A 19,689-nucleotide genomic window follows, 5' to 3' on the forward strand; every position below is an offset into this window, starting at 1 on the left:
ATGGTGAGGGTGGAAAAAAATCAAACTTGTCAGTAACCAATAAGCTTACTTTGGAAAACTGGCCTAAAAACCCAATATTAAATCAATTTTTTTGTGAGCTTCCTGACTTTTCTGCACCTCTGGAACAATACCAAGACATGTTCAAATAATAGTTTCAGATTCCTGCATTAAAACTGACCCAAACTGTAGGCATCCTTAGTTTCAAGCGCTACTGGTTAAACTATTAACTGCATTTTAATTGTTACTGCAACAAGGAGCCAATAACAGAGCTTGTCTAACATTACTCCGAGTATTCAATTGGTGCACAGTGGTTAGCAGTGTTGCACATATGGTACTTTTATAAAAAATAAAAAATTACACTTCATCATATCTTCAGCTTCACACACCATTGTAATTTGCAGTTGCTGTTAATGAAGACACAATGTCGCTGGGAAGCTAGCAGCTCTTCATCAAATACATAAATCTTTTATGTTCGCCATAACGGGCAGATGAAGCCTCTGCCTAATGTTGCATCTGAAAGACCTGTTCGTACATAGTACCTAAATACATAGAATTCCTTGTTCATGATTTTAATTTGCTAATGCTGTGAATTTGCTTTGGATTTAAATTAATGCTCTTACTTTACAGTGAACATCCGGTGAAGTTTACAGACAGATCTAGGCCAGGAAATCAAATTTCTTGCTGCTCTTTCAGTTCTGGTAAGTGTCTCAGGGAAACTAGAAGATTAAAATATATTTTATTGAGTAGACTCCCAGCCAGAACAAAATAACTAGAGACTATATAACGGGCCTAGTCCAAAGGGACATCGAGTCTTTTGGACTGAACTTAAATGAAGAAAAATACAATGGTGTGGCTGTAAATGACAATGGAAAAGTGAATATTGAAAGTGCTGAGATAGAGCCTGTGAACAAATTCGAGTACCTCGGCTCAATGATAAAGACCAAAGTTGCATCCAAGAATAAAATCCAGGTTAACGTGGACATAACGAGAGGTGACTTAAGTAGCATCTGGAAGTTTATACAAAATCATCAGCATGAAGGTGAGAAATAAATCTAGTGCAGTCACGTGTGTGAAGGGAGGCACTCTTTGAATGTGAGAATTGGAGTCTGACGAAAGACAATGACAGAAGGATGACATCTGTTGAAATATGGGTAAGACTGATGATGTCGGAATCAGCTGGATGGACAGGAAGACAAATGTTGGTTAGATCATGAATGGAAGTTCAGGAATCGAAAGGGTGGCCAAGTGCAGTTAGAGAAAGGTAACCAGATACTGACATTGGACACTTGACAGCCTTGTCTTGAAAACAGTTGGCGGCAAAATTGAGGATGAAAATACAGGAGGCAGGAGAAAACTGGATGGGTGGATAACATGTGGACTGAGGGAGACTTGAAGAAAACTGAAGAAGAAGCAAACTGTCGACAGTCCATTAAAACTGTGATAAATGAAACAGTTCCCACCCTCCTTATTTCTCATTTTCTCCTCCCTCTGCCTTTTGAGAATGAAGTATGCTAGCTAGCTGTTTTTAACTATGCCTTTCCTAGCCAAAAGAAAACTAAATGGGCTCGTGAGTTACTGATATCTTGATTGCAGTGATTCCTAATTATTTGTGAGGATACCCAAGACAGTGCCTGCATTGCAGTTTTATCTGTGTGCCATTCCTTTTTCTGCTTACCATAAGCCCTGAAACCAAATGTAAGTAAATCTTTGTAGCATGGTTGCCAAGTGCAATGCAGTATCATTTGTGTAGAGAGAGATCAGAGATAAAATTCCAAGCCTGTGGGATTTCCTTTGGCAAGCTGTCTAACTTAATTGAGCTTTCGTATAACATGGCGGAGGGGGTGGCACAGACTGGGCCAAAAGAAGGGAGGAATGAGATCTATTACTGAATTTTTTAATTACCAAATCAGAAGTGACAGTACCCAAAACAAAATGGCTTGTGTTTTGTGGTAGCACGTGGTTAGTACTGTTGCTCCACAGCGCCAGGGACCCGGGTCCGATTCCTGGCTTGGGTCACTGTCTGTGGAATCTGCACATTCTCCCCGCGTCTGCATGGGTTTCCTCCGGGTACTCTGGTTTCCTCCCATAAGTCCCAAAAGCTATGCGTGTTAAGTGAATGGGGCATTCTGCGTTCTTCCTCCGTGTAGCAGAACAGGTGCCGGAGTGTGCCAACTAGTAATTTCACATGGAGCTGGTTTAGCACAGTGGGCTAAGACAACTGGCTTGTAATGCAGACCAGCGCGGGTTCAATTCCTGTTCCAGTTTCCCCGAACAGGCGCCGGAATGTGGCGACTAGGGCTTTTCACAGAAACTTCATTGAAGCCTACTTGTGACAATAAGCTATTATTGTTATTGTTGTAACTTCATTGCAGTGTTAATGTAAGCCTACATGTAACACTAATAAAGATTATTATTGTGACTTCCACAAATGGGCAGGGAAACTAAGAGTCGGAATAATTCAAATTGTATAAAGTGAAGACAAAATTTAACATTTTATATCAATAGCAATGTTATTCGAGAGTTAGAATGCGAAAGAGAATCTTTGTTCACATCACTGCTTTGTTTTAAACCTTTTTTTATTGCAATTATAGGTGGAATGTTCATAGCAACTGGCAGCACAGATCATGTGATTAGGGTTTATTACTTGGGTTCTGGTTCACCAGAGAGAATTTCTGAATTGTCGTCACATACGGTAAGATGCTGAACATTGGGCTAATTTGCACACGCCTTATGATTCAAAAAAATTTGTTTTACTAAGATGCATAAGAGAGAATCTTCTTGCTCTGTTCCGCTCCCTTTTTAAAAAAGAAACGTTGCACAAATCATGAAAATAATTTAACTTGAGCACATGCAGTTTTAAAAGGTAATTCAAGAATAATTTAAATAGATTACAATAATTGTGAGGGAGTTAAATTGATCGAATCAGCACATGTAGATGTGCAAACTGGGTAGATGGAACAGTTTCTTTAAGTTTTGCATCTCATTTCAATTCCCTTACATTAGATTCTCAACTGTGGTTCTGAACTGCAACATTAAGTTTTAGTATAAGTCCAGAGTTAATAAATTACCTGACTTTGAAATGAAGTGAGACTCCCTTCTTGAAGCAATCTTGGATGAGGCTGAGGATTGACTTTGGATTTACAATGCAACTTTAAAGGTCTGCACACAATTAGGGAGTACAAACACAACCGTACTGTTCCAAAATATATATTTTTAAAATTTAGTAATGTTGCATTCATTGGCCTGAATTTTTATTCAGTGGTTGGAACTATTTCTGGATCCAACCCTCACATCACATTGGTGCCTGAGGCCACTCACTATTTTTGACCTGCTCCCCAATTATGGCCAGAGTGTGCTCACCACCCAGTTACGAATGAGCAAGTTCCTAAGAACAGGACTAGTAGGATGCCCTCCAAAGATGACCTATCAGCATTGCTGTTATAGTGTGGGAGCTACTGATACATATAGAAAAGAAAGGAAATCTTCAGATGGGGACATTGGGGCTTTGAACAGGTAAAAATAAATGTGAACCTTCCGACGGTAATAGGGGAGGATCAGACGGGGTTCGTGAAAGGGAGGCAGCTGTTTTCGAACATTAGGAGGGTTTTGAACGTTGTTATGGCACCGGCGGAAAGAAAGGAAACCGAGGTAGTTGTGGCATTGGACGCCGAGAAGGTGTTTGATCGGGTAGAATGGGGGTACCTGATGGCAGTGCTGGAGCAGTTTGGGATTGGACCAAGGTTTGTGAACTGGGTAAAGCTATTATATAAGGAACCGAAGGCGAGTGTCCGCACAAATAATATCAGTTCGAGATATTTCTCTCTCCACCGTGGGACGAGACAGGGATGTCCTATGTCCCCCCTGCTGTTTGCACTTGCGATTGAGCCATTGGCCATCGCATTGAGAAGTTCGGGAGCATGGACAGAAATAGTGCGGGGGGGGGGGGGGGGGGGGTGGGGGGGGATATAGAGCATAGGGTGTCCTTATATGCCGACGACTTGCTGCTGTATGTGTCGGAGCTGAGTGCGTCGATAGGAGGAATATTGGAGCTACTGCGGGTATTTGGGTCTTTCTCGGGGTACAAGTTGAACCTGGACAAGAGTGAGTACTTTGTGGTGTCTCGGCCGGGGGTGGGGGGGGGGTCTGCCATTCCGTAGAGCAGGGACTCATTTTAGGTATCTGGGGGTACAGGTTGCCCGGGAGTGGGGGAGGCTTCGCAGGTACAACATCACTAGTTTGGTGGGGAGAGTGAAAGCCGATCTGGCAAGGTGGGACGGCCTTCCTCTGTCACTGGCAGGTCGGGTACAGGCGGTTAAAATGAATGTGTTGCCGCGATTCCTGCTGATTTTTCAATGCCTACCGATTTTCCTGCCAAAGACTTTTTTCAGGGAGATTGAGGGAAGGATTACCTCATTCATATGGGGAGGGAAGGTGGCTAGAGTGAGAAAGGTGCTGCTACAGAGGGGAAGGCAGGCAGGGGGTTTGGGTCTCCCGAACTACTTGTACTACTACTGGGCGGCGAATGTGGAGAAAGTGCGGAGCTGGGTCAGAGGGGTGGATTCTCAGTGGGTCAGAATGGAGGAGAGTTTGTGCAGGGGGTCGGGGCTGAAGGCACTTGCAACAGCGCCGCTCCCGATAGCTCCGGGGAAATATTCAGGGAGTCCGGTAATAATAGCTTCATTGAAAATCTGGAGGCAGTTTCGCCAACACTTCGGGTTGGGTTTAGGGTCAAGGGAAATGCCGATTCGGGGGAACCACAGATTTGAGCCAGGGAGGTGGGATGGAAGTTTTCGGAAATGGGAAGAGAAGGGGATTAAGACGCTAAAAGATTTGTTTCTTCGGGGTCGGTTTGCAGGATTGAGGGAGCTGGAAGCGAAGTATGGGCTAGAGCAGGGAGAAGGGTTTAGGTACATGCAGGTTCGGGATTTTGCCAGGAAGGAGATACAGAGCTTCCCAGAGGAACCGGCCTTCACATTGCTGGAGGAGGTGTTGACGACAAGAGGACTGGAGAAGGGGGCAGTGTCAGCGGTGTACGGAGCTATTCTGGAAGAGGATAAGGCACCACTGGAAGGGATCAAAGCAAAGTGGGAGGAAGAGCTGGGAGAGGTTATAGAGGAGGGGGTCTGGTGTGAGGTGCTCCGGAGAGTGAATGCCTCCACCTCATGTACGAGGTTGGGGCTGATCCAGCTGAAGGTGGTATATAGAGCGCACCTCACGAGGGCGAGGATGAGCCGATTTTTTGAAGGAGTAGAGGATGTGTGTGAGCGTTGCGGGGGGGGGGGGGGGGGGCGGGGGCGTGAATCACGTTCATATGTTTTGGTCCTGTCCAAAGCTAGGGGAGTACTGGAAGGAGGTGTTTCGGGTAATTTCCAAGGTGGTGCGTGTGAAACTGGACCCGGGTCCCCAGGAGGCCATATTCGGGGTGTCGGACCAGCCAGGGTTGGAAACGGGAGCGGAGGCAGATATCATACCCTTCGCCTCGTTGATCGCCCGAAGGCGGATCCTCCGGGGATGGAGAGCAGCCTCTCCACCCAGTGCCCTGGCGTGGCGGGGGGACCTGTTGGAATACTTGACCCTTGAGAAGGTTAGGTTTGAACTGAGGGGAAGCTCGGAGGGGTTCTACGAGTCATGGGCACTATTTATTATGCACTTTCAAGAACTGGATAACATCGAACATTAGTTGAGAGGGGGGGCTGTGTAGATTAAGGGTGTCTATGGGTAATCCCTGATTCCTTTGTCATTTGTTTATGTAAACATGTGGGCTGAGGTTTGGGGGTTTTGGTGGGCGGATGGGATCATTGTTATTATGGGGATTGACATATCTTGCTGATTATTGTTTATTGTTGATGGGTGTAAATGTGGGAGAAAATGTGAAAAAGGAGGAGAATTAAAAAAAAATGTGATCGCAGCTGCCAGGCCATTTCTGTGGAAGAAGAGCCCCACCACAAGGCACCTTGTGGTGCAGCAATCCTGCCGCATGTAGCCTCTTCCACCTCCACATATTTTAAACCATGATTTCAGCAGTCAACCACACTAACCCAGGTTTTTATCCTTTCCTTCACCAGATACTTATCATACAATATTGCTGAAATTCCAATTCATCACATATGGAACTGCCACAGGCAGACAGGCCTCAAATGATGTCCATCCTCTTTTTTGCCCCCTACACACAACCCCAAACCATCCCCAAAAACTGGTCTAATGTCGGAAACGCATCTATTCAAAAATTCCATATGGCATTTGCACTGTGCCCTTGGATCCATTAAAGGTTTTAATTTGTCCCTTGTGCCCCAATGATCAGTTTCTAAAATGGCCCTGCAAAAGGAGCATTCTGACAAACTGGCACACTGGTCACTGATAGAAAATTTGAGGCCTGTCTGTGCCAGTTCCATATGTGATGAATGGGAATTCCAGCTATATTGTATGATTAGTATCTGGTGAAGGAAAGGATAAAAACCTGGGTTAGTGTGGTTGACTGCTGAAATCATGTTTTAAAAGATTCTTGGGTTGAAAGACAACAAAGCTTTTAGGTGCCAGAGATGCAATTAACCATTGTAAAAGGCTTGGCCTATTGCAATTTTGTTCTGATTAGGCGATTCCCTGGGGCGATGATTCATTTTCAGCCTGGGGAGATTATGCCATTGCTTTTTGAGAAAGCATTTTCAGTTCCGGTCTGATCTAACTGAAACTGTGCGCAGTGAAATAGTTCCGCTCTCACTACAAGTTAGTTAAGCGATTAACTGCATTTAAAGCAGTGAAGATTTGTCTGGGGACAAGGGGGAGCTGAAACAAGCAAGTTGAAAGCTTTTGAAGACAAAGCCAAAGTTTTTGCATTGGTCCGGAGTTTGATCTTTTCTGTAAAGCAGTGTCGGAGGTCTCTTTCCCTAGAGAAAAACTCTGTAAAGCAAGTATTCCTCTGTGCTGTTGTTATTTAAGGTGGATTGAGAGCTGAGATGTTTATTTTAGTGGGAATAAAGATAGCAATTAAGAGTATTGTTTAAGGGGTAATTGTATATTGTTTAAGGGGTAATTGTAAGCTATTTTCTGGTGTGATAAAGATTTTAATACTGTGTTTGTAATAAAGTTTGTTTTAATATACCATATCCCTATTTCTTTGTGCAATCACACCTGGTGAAAAATATCCTTTCCTCACAGTCTCATAAAATCAAAATAACCTATTGGGGTTTCTGTCCAGTATCCTAGCCACTGTTGGTATCTGGTCTGGTGTCGTAATACATAACTAAGTGGTATTATGGTTCTGTTTTTTTTTTTTTTGGAATCTCCTTTTCTCCCCATATACATCTGAAATAAAAATAAACTCAATACATCTGAAATAAAAATAAACTCAAAAGGTATGAAAAAACTGGCATTGCTGCATCCTACTAAACCGTGTTGCCAATCGGCACCGGAGATGCCAATAATGTTCTTCTTTTTAATGAGTGAAATACTATCCCACCAGCGTCACCAATAATGTTGCCAAATTAACTAGATATGGCCGTTATTAATGAAAATATTGTTTTTCAGAGCTGCCAGGTATCAAATGATACCACCACAAGGCTTTACCGGATATCGAGCAAAGACCAAACAACCAGTTAGTCAGTTCAAGTTCAAAGATAATTTATTTACACACAAGGATTACTTCGACATGCAACATAAAACACTACGAGTTAAACTGCACCTAACAACTACAATAACCTATACTTGGCTTCAGGGCAACCGGCTCTTTGCAGATGAACAAGGCCTTTGTTCGGATCTTGCATGGCTGAGTAGAAGAAGTGGCTTCGTTTCTGCTGGACTCGTCTGTCTGGTAGCGATCGTTGGTCTTGAACTTGTCTTCTGGTCGTAATGCTCCACTTGGTTTTAGGCGTAGGCCGGGGCCAAGAGAGACCGAACACTGGGCTGTGTCTCTTTTTATCCCTCTGGGATTTCGCGCTCTTTGGGGCGGTCCTTCGCTTTGGACCCAATAATTCGACAGGCTCCGATCACTGCCTTTGATTTTGGCCAATAAAGGGGCGGGTGACTTGATGGCTGGGCGTGTCCTGAGCAGTCATTGACCATGGCTGTTTGGGCTTTCTTAGCAAAGGGAGTGGCGCCGGTTAGTTTGCATCTGTATCGGTCACCTGAGTACAGTCCTTTTGTTCTGGGGAAATGGGCCATTAGAATGCAAACGAGCGGGGTCTAGCTATCTGGGTTGCAAATGCACGCACAAGCTCGGAGTTTGTCTGAGTCCTGGGTTGGCCATAATTCCCATGGTCCTTTGCATGGTCTGAGATCCCGTCTTTCTTGATCCTGAACGCGAAGTGTGGTGGATAATACTGTTGATCCCTCATCTGTCCTTGGTGTGCCGGTTACCCCTGGTCAAGGCAGGTTCTACACTACTCTGTCATGTGTTTTGGAGCATTTACCTCCATTTTATTAACACATCATGCATTCATAATCTCTAAGGGGTCACTATAAAACATTTAACTATTACACATTTAACTTAATCGCACAAGGGAATATCTAACTATCATTATCTAAGCTACTCTTGTGCTGATGGAAAATATAAAAAGGAACTTGTGTACAATACAAAATTTTTAAACCAACGGCAGCATCACATTTCTACTTAACTTTTCAACATTACAGGTGTAACGTTGATATACAATCTTCATTTTTATCGGTGGTTACATTGTTTGTTGGGTTGGGTGAATTCCGAAGCAGTGGGCTGGGAGTGTATATATTGGGGAGCGGGAGGCCCTTTTTCGCCATTTGCAGAGTCTTAAGTGTCTGGATGACACCACAGATTATCGCTATCACCAGAAGGGCCTCTACTGTGTAGGAAAGGGAATACCATTTAATAATGTTTTTGCACCAAGTGGGGGTATCAGTGTTTATTTCTGTGTGGTGTGGTGTCCGGGCTAGGGGTATCATATTGTGTGGTCATGTTCGGGGCTGGTGTGGTGTGGGGTACAAAAGCTTATAACGCGCGCAGTTGTACGAGTCCAGCAATGATCACAATGGAGGTCATCAGTCCTGTCTTCATCTTGTCTTCTGTTCTTCGTATATTCCTGGGGGTGCAAGCATTATATCTGTTATTATCATTGGTTGACATCTCGTTTTGTTGGGCTTTCTCTCGTTAACTTCAATTACCCATTAGAATCGTCACCATGTGTAACTCCCTCATTTTTTGTTTTGTTTTTTGAAATACCATTTGGAGAGACGAGAAATGCAAATTTTTAAAGCACCGAGACTTGCAGCTTGTGGTCGATGCAGGGAGTGGGCAGACAATTTCACCGTGCAGTCTTTTTAAAATCACAACCATGGGAGGTTGAGGCTTATCTTAACTAGCCGAATTTTACGGCGGCCGGTTTTATACAGTTTCTTCGTCCCAGGGTCCAGAGGTAGTTCGCGTATAGCAGCATATATGTGGCAACCAAGTGTGTCAAACATGTAAATAGCAGGTGGGGAAGCGACCAAAGAGTCGCGGAAGGTAAAGAGTTGAGTGTACAGACTGTGGCAAAGGACATTCTTTAAACCACAGTGAAAAGCAGAGAAGGGAAAGCTAAGACCTGCCAAAGACAGTGAAAAGTGTAAAGAACCATTCCAGAGTACTCAAAGTGACGGAACATGAGGTGCGTATGGGCCGCGGCAGGGCAAGAATGGGTGGGATTCCTGGGTAGGGGGGTGATCAGTGCCGTTGCTCCACTACCCGAGCTTAGCTGACCGGATGCATTTGGGGTCCTTGGGCAGGGTGGGGATTAGTGCCATTGCTCTCTACCTGGGTGACCATAACTAGTGGAAAGAATTTGTAACACATGTGAGATCCAACAATTGTTCCTTTAACGGCCATTGGTCAGTAAATGGCGTCGGAAGAGTAACTATGACTATCAAGTAATTGGGTGTCAGGCCGACATTAATTAAAACCATGTAGTAATAAGAAAGAAAGAAGGCGGGCAGGCGCCATCAGTAAATAGGACACCGTAATTCTTATGCGGCTACTTTTTCTCCTCATCTGGACACCTCCGGGTTCTGTATCGAAAAGTGTTGTAAAAGGGTTACCGTAATGGGAGTCAGACTCTGAATCGTCACCATCTCCCGGTTGCCATGCTCGTGGCTGCGTGGGCCGTTGTGGAGTTCGAATCGTCATGTCTTACCAGGCTACAAGAGTTGTCGCGGTGCCAAAAAGGGGTTCGTTTGTCATGAGGCGTAGGGGCGGTGGCAGTGAAGGGTAAATTACTATTGTCGGGCGGTGGCTCTGGCTGTGGAAGAGGTATTGGGGGCCAAACATGTCCTGGTCGTGATTCCAGGGGCTGGACTGACTGGAGCCGGGGAGGTTATACCAGTGGTCAGTGATCGTGGTCAATTCGGGGAGACTGGCGCTATCGTCTGAATCGAGCTCAAGGTGGAAAGTCGTACTTGTGGCTGCAGACACGGTCGGGTCTGTGTGCGTGGACGTGCTGTCATGGCTGGGGGAGGGTTGGACTAGGTTGTCGATGGGTGGGGTGGCATGCTCTGCTATTGCCAGGGAAATGAGGTGGGAATGGCTACATTGGGTTCCATAGACTTTGAGCTGGTTGATGTGGAACCAACCAGTTTTACCATTGGGGTACGTTTACCATAGGGGCTCACTTTGTCTGAAATGGAGTAGGTTCTGCAAATTTAGGGGAGGAACAAACTGGGATTGTACAGGGAAACCATCACTTGCTGACCGACTGTATACTCTACGGGGTGGACTGTTGCCTTACTCTGCTTTTTCCTAGCACCTAGTCGGACAGCTGCAGTGAGCTATGCCGCTTTAATATTTTCCGTGACTTATTGGACTGCTTTTTCATGGGTGAGGGCAGTGACTGTGGGGCTTGCCAAATCGAGACCTAATAAATATTCAGTTCATTTCATGGGCTGTCCGGTCATGGGAGTGAGGGGAGTGAAACCTGTGGAACTGGATACTGTGTTCCTAATAAACCTAAGGGCGGATGGGAGGACTGTGTTCCATGTGGTGTTATGCTGCTGCACCATTTTTCTAATGGTCGCTTTCAAGGTGCGATTCATTCGTTCAACAATGCCGCTGGATTGGGGGTGATATGCAATGTGAAATTTTTGCTTGATTCCAAAAATCGTTAGGACATTTTGCATGACTCTTCCCAAGCGTGCTCTTTCCAAGAGCCGGTGCAGACTCGATGGGCTGAATGGCCTCCTTCTGCACTGTAAATTCTATGATAATTGTATGACTGGCGGTGAAATGGGAACCTTTGTCTGACTCAATGTTGTGGGGAAGACCCCAGCATGTAATTATCTGATGGGTCAAAATCGTAGCTGTGGCTTTCGCTCTGTTCGTCCAGGAGGGAAATCCTACCCATTTTGTAAAGGTGTCGATTACTACTAATACATATTTAAAACCATTTCTGCAGGGGGGCAAACCAGTGTAGACGAGCTGTAAATTTGTCCATGGGCCATTAACAGGTCGGGTGTGTCTCAGTTGTCCTTGGAGTACCTTTCAGGATTGTTCTGTGCACAGATTAAACAATTCTCAACATAATGCGTGACGTCTGCTTTTAAATCGGGCCACCAGCACAAAGGTCTTAAATGGGCAATGGTATTGTCTGTCCCCTGATGTCCGTGTCTGTTATGAAACTGGTAAATTATCTGGTTTCTGTCCTGGTTGGGGACCACATAAATTCCATTTCTCAAAATTATTTGTAATTTTGTACCTGTACCTTCAGTGAGTCCTTGAATTTGTCTTAGGGGGCTGGGAAGTTGCCGTCTAAAACTTGCTTAAGTGTGTCCCCTACTGTGAGCATAGCGGGGGCTCTACCAATGGCTTTGGCCATTCTCTATACACACCTAGTCATGGGGTCAAAGGAAAGGTTGTGGGAGCTCAAAGTCGATTCCTAGAACGTGCTCGGCTGTTTGGGGCAAGTCGACTAAAACCGCGGGGTGCCTGGTGTTTATGGTTCCTATCTGAATATCTATGGGGGCTGTAATGTATCCCTGCTGTACATGTCCTGTAAATCCAGGGTGATGGTGTCTGTGGTGGGCCATTTGTCGGGCTGAAACATTGTGGAGAAGTTGAGTGGTGCGGGATCCTCCTGTGCCCCAAAGGAACTCTACTGGATGTCCCCGGACTGTGCCTGTGACTACTGGCCTACCTGATTTGTTCCAGAGTGTGTCGCAGACCCAAATTGGGGAGTCCGAACACCGTCAGTCTTTGCTATTAATCACTGCATTATCGGTTCAGGCGCTAATGCTATGTATGGGCCTAACATTGTTCCTAGGTGGGGCGTTCAATTGCTGGTGCCGTTGCTGTTTGGGGAGTTTTGTCTGCATTCGCGGGCGTAATGTCCCATGTGTCCACAATTATAGCAACCTCATGGTGCTTGTGCTCTGGGGTGCTGTCCTTCATGTCTGCCCTCATTTACCATGCTGGGTCCTGATTGGGTGCATATTCGCCTCTGCCTGTTCCTGATCTGCCTTCCTATGTAGGGATTGTTCCCAAGCTCTGGAGAGTCCCTAAAAAACCAAACTTCATTATGTGTGGCGTCTGCAGGTCGTAATTTACACAAGCCTTTTGACCTGCTTCTGTGGTGTGGGAGACTAAAGTGCCGGCCCATTTAGTTGTGCCTTCGTTATCTAAGTGTGCGTGGTTCAAATCCTCAAATACTGCTTTAAAATGGATCCAAAAGCGACCTGCAAATGCCTTCTTTTGCCTACAACGGTTCAAACCTTCTACTGGGCCTCCCTTGTACCCAATCGCATCTAAAATAGCCGTTTTCATCTCCTGCAGGGTTCCTCCTCCTACGTTCTGGTGTTCTGGTAAAGCTGAGCTAACGGACGGGTCAAGGCTCATGACTATAGAACATAGAACATTACAGCGCAGTACAGGTCCTTCGGCCCTCGATGTTGCGCCGACCTGTGAAACCACTCTAAAGCCCATCTACACTATTCCCTTATCGTCCATATGTCTATCCAATGACCATTTGAATGCCCTTGGTGTTGGTGAGTCCACTACTGTTGCAGGCAGGGCATTCCACGCCCTTACTACTCTCGGAGTAAAGAAGCTACCTCTGACATCTGTCTTATATCTATCTCCCCTCAATTTAAAGCTATGTCCCCTCGTGCTAGACATCACCATCCGAGGAAACAGGCTCTCACTGTCCACCCTATCCAATCCTCTGATCATCTTGTATGCCTCCAATTAAGTCACCTCTTAACCTTCTCTCTAACGAAAACAGCCTTAAGTCTCTCAGCCTTTCCTCATAAGATCTTCCCTCCATACCAGGCAACATTCTGGTAAATCTCCTCTGCACTCTTTCCAATGCTTCCACATCCTTCCTATAATGCGGCGACCAGAATTGCACGCAGTACTCCAAATGCGGCCACACCAGAGTTTTGTACAGCTGCAACATGACCTCATGGCTCCGAAACTCAATCCCTCTACCAATAAAAGCTAACACACCGTACGCCTTCTTAACAACCCTCTCAACCTGAGTGGCAACTTTCAGGGATCTATGCACATGGACACCGATATCTCTCTGCTCATCCATACTGCCAAGAATCTTACCATTAGCCCAATTCTCTGTCTTCCTGTTATTCCTTCCAAAATGAATCACCTCACACTTTTCTGCATTAAACTCCATTTGCCACCTCTCAGCCCAGTGCTGCAGCTTATCTATGTCCCTCTGTAACTTGTAACATCCTTCTGCACTGTCCACAACTCCACCGACTTTAGTGTCATCTGCAAATTTACTCACCCATCCTTCTGCGCCCTCCAGGTCATTTATAAAAATGACAAACGGCAGTGACCCCAAAACAGATTCTTGTGGTACACCACTAGTAACTGGACTCCAGTCTGAACATTTCCCATCAACCACCACCCTTGTCTTCTTCCAGCTAGCCAATTTCTGATCTAAACTGCTAAATCACCCTGAATCCCATGCCTCCGTATTTTCTGCAGTAGCCTACCGTGGGGAACCTTATCAAACGCTTTGCTGAAGTCCATATACACCACATCAACTGCTCTACCCTCATCTAACTGTTCAGTCACCTTCTCAAAGAACTCAATAAGGTTTGTGAGGCACGACCTACCCTTCACAAAACCATGTTGACTATCTCTAATCAAATTATTCCTTTCCAGATGATTATACATCCTATCTCTTATAAACAAAGCTTAACTTCCTCCGCTTCGTCTAGACCGTACAAAACCGTTTGCTGTCGTACTCTCTCAAAGAAAATATGTGGGTCTGCGGTGGGTTCGAACGGTTCAATTTTGGCGCAGGCATCTCTCAATTGGGTGATGGTCAGTGGGGTGGTGTAAACTAAATCAGGCTCATCCCGATCCGATGACTTGCGCTGTGGTGACTGGATTCATGGGGGTGTGTGCTGCCTGTGCAGTCGGTGGTGCTTTCCTTTTCGTGGTCTGGGGGGCTCTATTGTGATTTTCGGTATTCTCCACATATCTATGGGCGGTTTCATTTAGTTCTTGCCAATTGGGGCCATTCTCCTCATCTAAATCTTGTCTAAAGGTATCTCTGAATCTGATTTGCACTGACAGCAGTGACTGCATCTTCTCTTTGTCGTCTACATTTCACGTGATCTACTGTGCTCTGTCTTTGTTCTGTAGTGGAGCTATGGAGCGCTTGTAAAGCTGCCTTTAAATCTGCGCATTGTCTTGTTAACTGTGCTACCTGCTGTTCTGTCTCTTGAACCAAGATTGCGCGCTGTGTATCTTGGTAGGCTTTATCGTACAGGGTCTGAAAGCTGCTACGGTGAACTAAACCAGATTGGTGTGCCCGTTTGACATAAGCCATCTCTTTATCTTTAGCTGCCAACTGTTCCTGGAGTTGCTCATTAATCTTTTCACATTCACTATAGTTTCCCTCATTCTTCTCCACTTTCTCAACTAGCTATCTGCGGAGCATCCTCACGACCTCCTCTGTGCCTCGCAACTGTGCCAAACAGGACACTATTACAATCGGCTTACGAACATTCGCTGCATTCTTATATACCTCTGTTAGGTTGTCCCACCAGGTTTGTCCTATGCTTCCTGGACCTGATTCATCATTTGTACAAAACTCGGACCAAAGGGGCCATCCTTTCCCCTTCAAATACTTCCTCAATTCCTCTTCCCATATGGGGCACTGGTCGATGCAAACTTGGGTTCCTGCGGGTTCATTAGGCGTTCCATTGCTACTATTATCTCTGTTTTCCTACCTCTAAGTTATCTTTTGCTCTGCTTCTAACTTTTCTTTTCCTACCGTCAGTTTGGGACAGGAGGAATAAGGCGGTGATTCGAACAGCGGTTATGGCCTAGGCTATTTTCCTGTTCGCGATACTCCCGATAGTTTTACGCAAAATCTAACTGGTTTACCTGATATACCTGTTAGAACGCATGCAGGTTAATACACACTTCCGAATCTAGGTGATTTGATCGGTACAGGCCTTACATTTGTGGTTTCTTTTATTTTTCCTCAATTGGTTTTCTAATGCAAAGTTTTGTGGGTTCTCTTGAGTGACAAAATCACTTCTAGGTCGGTCGAGTCCCGTCAGATGTTGCCAATCGGCACCGGAGATGCCACTAATGTTGCTCTTTTTAATGAGTGGAATACTATCCCACCAGCGTCACCAGTAATGTTTCCAAATTAACTATATATGGCAGCTATTAATGAAAATATTGCTTTTCAGAGTTGCCAGGTATCAAATGATACCGCCACAAGGCTTTACTCCCGGATATCGATCAAAGACTAAACAACCAGTTAGTCAGTTCAAGTTCAAAGATAATTTATTTACACACAAGGATTACTTCGACATGCAACATAAAACACTACGAGTTAAACTACACCTAACAACTGCAATAACCTATACTTAGCTTCAGGGCAACCAGCTCTTTGCAGATGAACAAGGCCTTTGTTCGGATCTTGCGTGGCTGGATAGAAGAAGTGGCTTCGTTTCTGCTGGGCTCATCCGTCTGGTAGCGATCGTTGGTCTTGAACTTGTCTTCTGGTCATAATGCTACATTTGGTTTTAGGCGTAGGCCGGGGCCAAGAGAGACCGAACACTGGGCTGTGTCTCTTGGACCTACTTTAAATAAAAGTAACTGCAAAATTAAAAGATGTAATAGAGCAGCGAAAGTATTTTGGCCATATCAATGGTCAAGTGTCTTTAATAGTCTTATGGCTATCCTGTCTGCTATTTTAATAGACGTCCTTACCCACAAATTTTAATTGGTTAATCTTTCTGTTCAAATGAAGAGAATGTCATTTAAAGACATTCAAAATGCAACACTTTTAGAATGGTTGGTTCAGGGGAGGTGTCCCTCGTGACGTGCCAGACCTTTAGATTTAGCTTGGGGCTGAGCATTAGCCGTTACAGTTTCATTAACTCATTTTTGTTCATGAACAATGCGCAACTAAATTGAATTGTTGGAAAAGAACAAAATATTTTTTGTCCCCTCCAATCTCCTTTAGGATAAAGTGATCGCTATTCAGTTCTGCAACAATAGCCACAGGTAAGTATGCCTTTGTGACGGTGGGTTGTTTGTTTACTTTTGCTGGTTGCTTATTAATTTTTGCAATTGATAACATTGCTATTTTAAAATTTTCTAGCAAATTGGGGAATGTCAGAAAATAAATAAAATTTAAACTTGCTGTTCTTGACTTTTATGCACTGGCAACTGTAAAAGGTTAACTTTCCCAAATATTTGAAATCTTTTTCTTTCTGCTTCTTCCCCAACCCTGGGTAGTTTGAGATTTGTTAGTGGTAGCCGAGATGGGACAGCTAGAATCTGGCAGTACCATCACCAAGAATGGAAGAGTATAGTTCTGGATATGTTTACAAAATTACCAGGGTAAGACTACAGTATCATCTATTGAGTGTTTTATACCACAATATGATGTGCAGAGTTTCCTATTTGTTACCGCCGCCATCACTGAAAATTTAAAGCAAGCTGTTCATATGGTTATTGATCGTGGGCATTAAAAGTCCTATTGTTGGAGCTGAGTGGCAAAAGTATAATTTGGAGAATGTGACTTTTTGCAGCATCGGAAGAAATACATGTCATGATATACATCAGCATATCATGGTGCAATCACACACACACTGACACACTGATGGACATACAGTAGGACCAACCAGCATACACAACATCGCAGCCAATCACCAGTGAGAGCACACGCACTATGAAGACAGGGAGCACCAGAGTTCCCGCTCATTCTAGCAGCAGCCAGCTCAGAGCACAGAGCTCACAGCCTGCCTCTCAGACATTCACCATGTGCTGAGTGCCTCACCTAGATAGTGATAGGACAGGGTCCACAGATAAGCTGGTAATGCACGCACCCAAGCTTAGTGTTATTGCAGTTGAGTTGTTAATAATATAGAGTTACACCATCTCCAGCCGTGTTGACCTGTTCGTAGACCAGAACACCCAACACGACAATTAACAAGCTGATGTGACTTTGGTATTTGTAACTTATTTCCTGTACAATAACAGCACCTATTTTGTTGCGGAATACTGAAGTAGATGTACCTGCAGTTTGTTCCATGATTGTTTGGCTTTAAAAGATTTGTGTTTTGTTCCAGCCATCATTTTAGCTTTCCATTATTTATTATTGACAAGTTTGGAATCTCAATATTGGTGTTTTATTGATTTATTGAATGTATGCATGGCTGGCAAAGATGGCATTTATTTCTGAATTTTAATTCTCCTGCACCAAAGTGGGGGAGACAAATTCGTTTTTGGCAATCGACCTCCATTTTGCTCACCACTTGTACAATGGTTTCCCTTGTCAAAAATGGAAATCTCTTTTTTTCTGGCTGATATATGTGGTGCATTGAGAACTTGTTCTCCCTACTTTTTTTGGATTTTACTTTATTGACATTCAATGTGTGAAGTTCTCAATGTGAGCTTCTGGTTTGAAAATGGTGATTGCATATGTGTGCTTAGATTATTGTTTTAAATGTTATTGAAAATTAACTTCTAATGGTTTGGATCACCCTTGAAACAAAACCTTGGCTAAGTAGAATCATTCTCCCCCAGGTTTTAAGCAAGTAATATAGCCTACGGACCAGTGAAGTACCAAGGGTGTATTGCATTCTCGGTAGTGAAGATTTTCAGATGGGATTAAACTAAGGCCTCTAAAGTGGATGCAGATTATTCCGTGGCATTATTTGAAAAACATGAGTTTTCCTGGATTGTGGCCAACATTTATCCCTCAACCAACATCTCAGCAGAAAGTTGATTTGTTTTTTGGAAACTTATTGTTTGTAGGCTGACAAGACAGCCAATATGAACACACACTACCTTCCTGGGCTGTAAAGCATTTTAGGATGTTCTAAGGATGTGAAAGACAGACTATGAATGTAGATTTTTCTTTTTCACACTTCACTTCCTTAGCTTGGAAAAACATTGACATACATGAACAATTCATGTATAAGTCATGTCCTTGTAAAGCTTGAAATATAATCAGTTAATGGGTTAATTACTTTAGTGATGTAATCATTCTGCACATTTAGCCAGATCCCTAAGTGAATGTTCACATGAAAAGGTTGTACGTGTTTCAAAATTTCTATATACTGAACACAGCATTGCATTTAATGTTGTAATCTTAAGGACATTTTACAATATATATCAACTACAGAAAGTGATGCATATTTCAATTCTTTAGCTTGTTTAACCCCTTCTGTATGAGCACAAATGTTTAAATGAGAAGTGTGGTGGCATATGTCTAATTTTTTGATTTTTCTTGTGGTAGGAATAATCCAGTTGCTATGGAAGACAAAGTCAGTAAGTTGAAAGTTACCATGGTAGCATGGGATCGATGTGACAGCACAGTCATCACAGCAGTGAATAATTTTAATTTGAAAGTGTGGAACTCTTACACTGGCCAGCTGCTTCACATCCTTTCGGTAGGTAAACCAAAACGTACTATAAATGAATGATGTATAATTGAATCAGAAAGTCCTGGAAGCAGGAGACCTATTGATATCTACTGATTCTGCAGTCGCAAACCCTGCACAGTGCTGAGGGCACAGTTATTACACCAGAAACTCCAGTGTCTAATTTGACAGGGAGCAAATTAAAATGTGCAGGATATTGAGTGATCTGTCTGCCAACAGTAAATTTACGGTTGAAATGTCGTGAGTGTGTCACAATGGCACTCATTGCTTAATGTGCGTTAGTCATGGTTTTGGCTAAAAATGGTGCAAACAGTGATCCAATAAATGTAAATCAGACTTTAAATTAGTGATTTTGAATGTGTTTATTATTTTTCTGTAGGGTCATGATGATGAAGTTTTTGTTCTGGAGGCTCATCCATTTGACTCCAGGATTATGTTGTCTGCAGGGCATGATGGCAACATATTCATCTGGGACCTTTCAAAAGGTGCCAAACTTCGGAACTTTTTCAATATGGTAAGCATTTCTCTAGTTTAAATGAAACATTAGCTGGGTCAAATATCTAGATGTGCCATTCTGTAATAGTCTTAATTCATTTAAGTACTTAATCAAGCCCGTTTCATAATGGGTCCTTGCAGCCATCATAGAATAAACATAATCCCACCAATATCAGTTAGAATTGAAAAAGCCAAGTGTTTCATTCATTCTACCATCAATTACTGTTTTAATTTTAGTACTTATTTTACAATATTACTATTTGTTCCACGGATGACTAACAGCGCAATTTTGCAATAATGGTGGGTGGTCTGGGGTTGTCAGACCGA

General features: G+C 43.8%; 1 protein-coding gene across 2 annotated transcripts in view; it reads left to right on the forward strand.

Annotated features, from left to right (window-relative positions):
* Positions 1-19,689, forward strand: part of brwd3 (bromodomain and WD repeat domain containing 3) — a 137,223-nt gene that overhangs the window by 17,818 nt on the left and 99,716 nt on the right. For both annotated transcript variants that reach the window (XM_072505140.1, XM_072505139.1), the window contains exons 10-15: positions 628-698; positions 2,592-2,692; positions 16,440-16,480; positions 16,715-16,819; positions 18,723-18,876; positions 19,247-19,381. In XM_072505140.1, coding sequence (XP_072361241.1) covers positions 628-698; positions 2,592-2,692; positions 16,440-16,480; positions 16,715-16,819; positions 18,723-18,876; positions 19,247-19,381 — 607 coding nt within the window. The remainder of the gene's footprint in view (positions 1-627; positions 699-2,591; positions 2,693-16,439; positions 16,481-16,714; positions 16,820-18,722; positions 18,877-19,246; positions 19,382-19,689) is intronic.

This window comes from Scyliorhinus torazame, chromosome 5 (assembly GCF_047496885.1).
Source record: "Scyliorhinus torazame isolate Kashiwa2021f chromosome 5, sScyTor2.1, whole genome shotgun sequence".
NCBI lineage: Eukaryota > Metazoa > Chordata > Chondrichthyes > Carcharhiniformes > Scyliorhinidae > Scyliorhinus > Scyliorhinus torazame.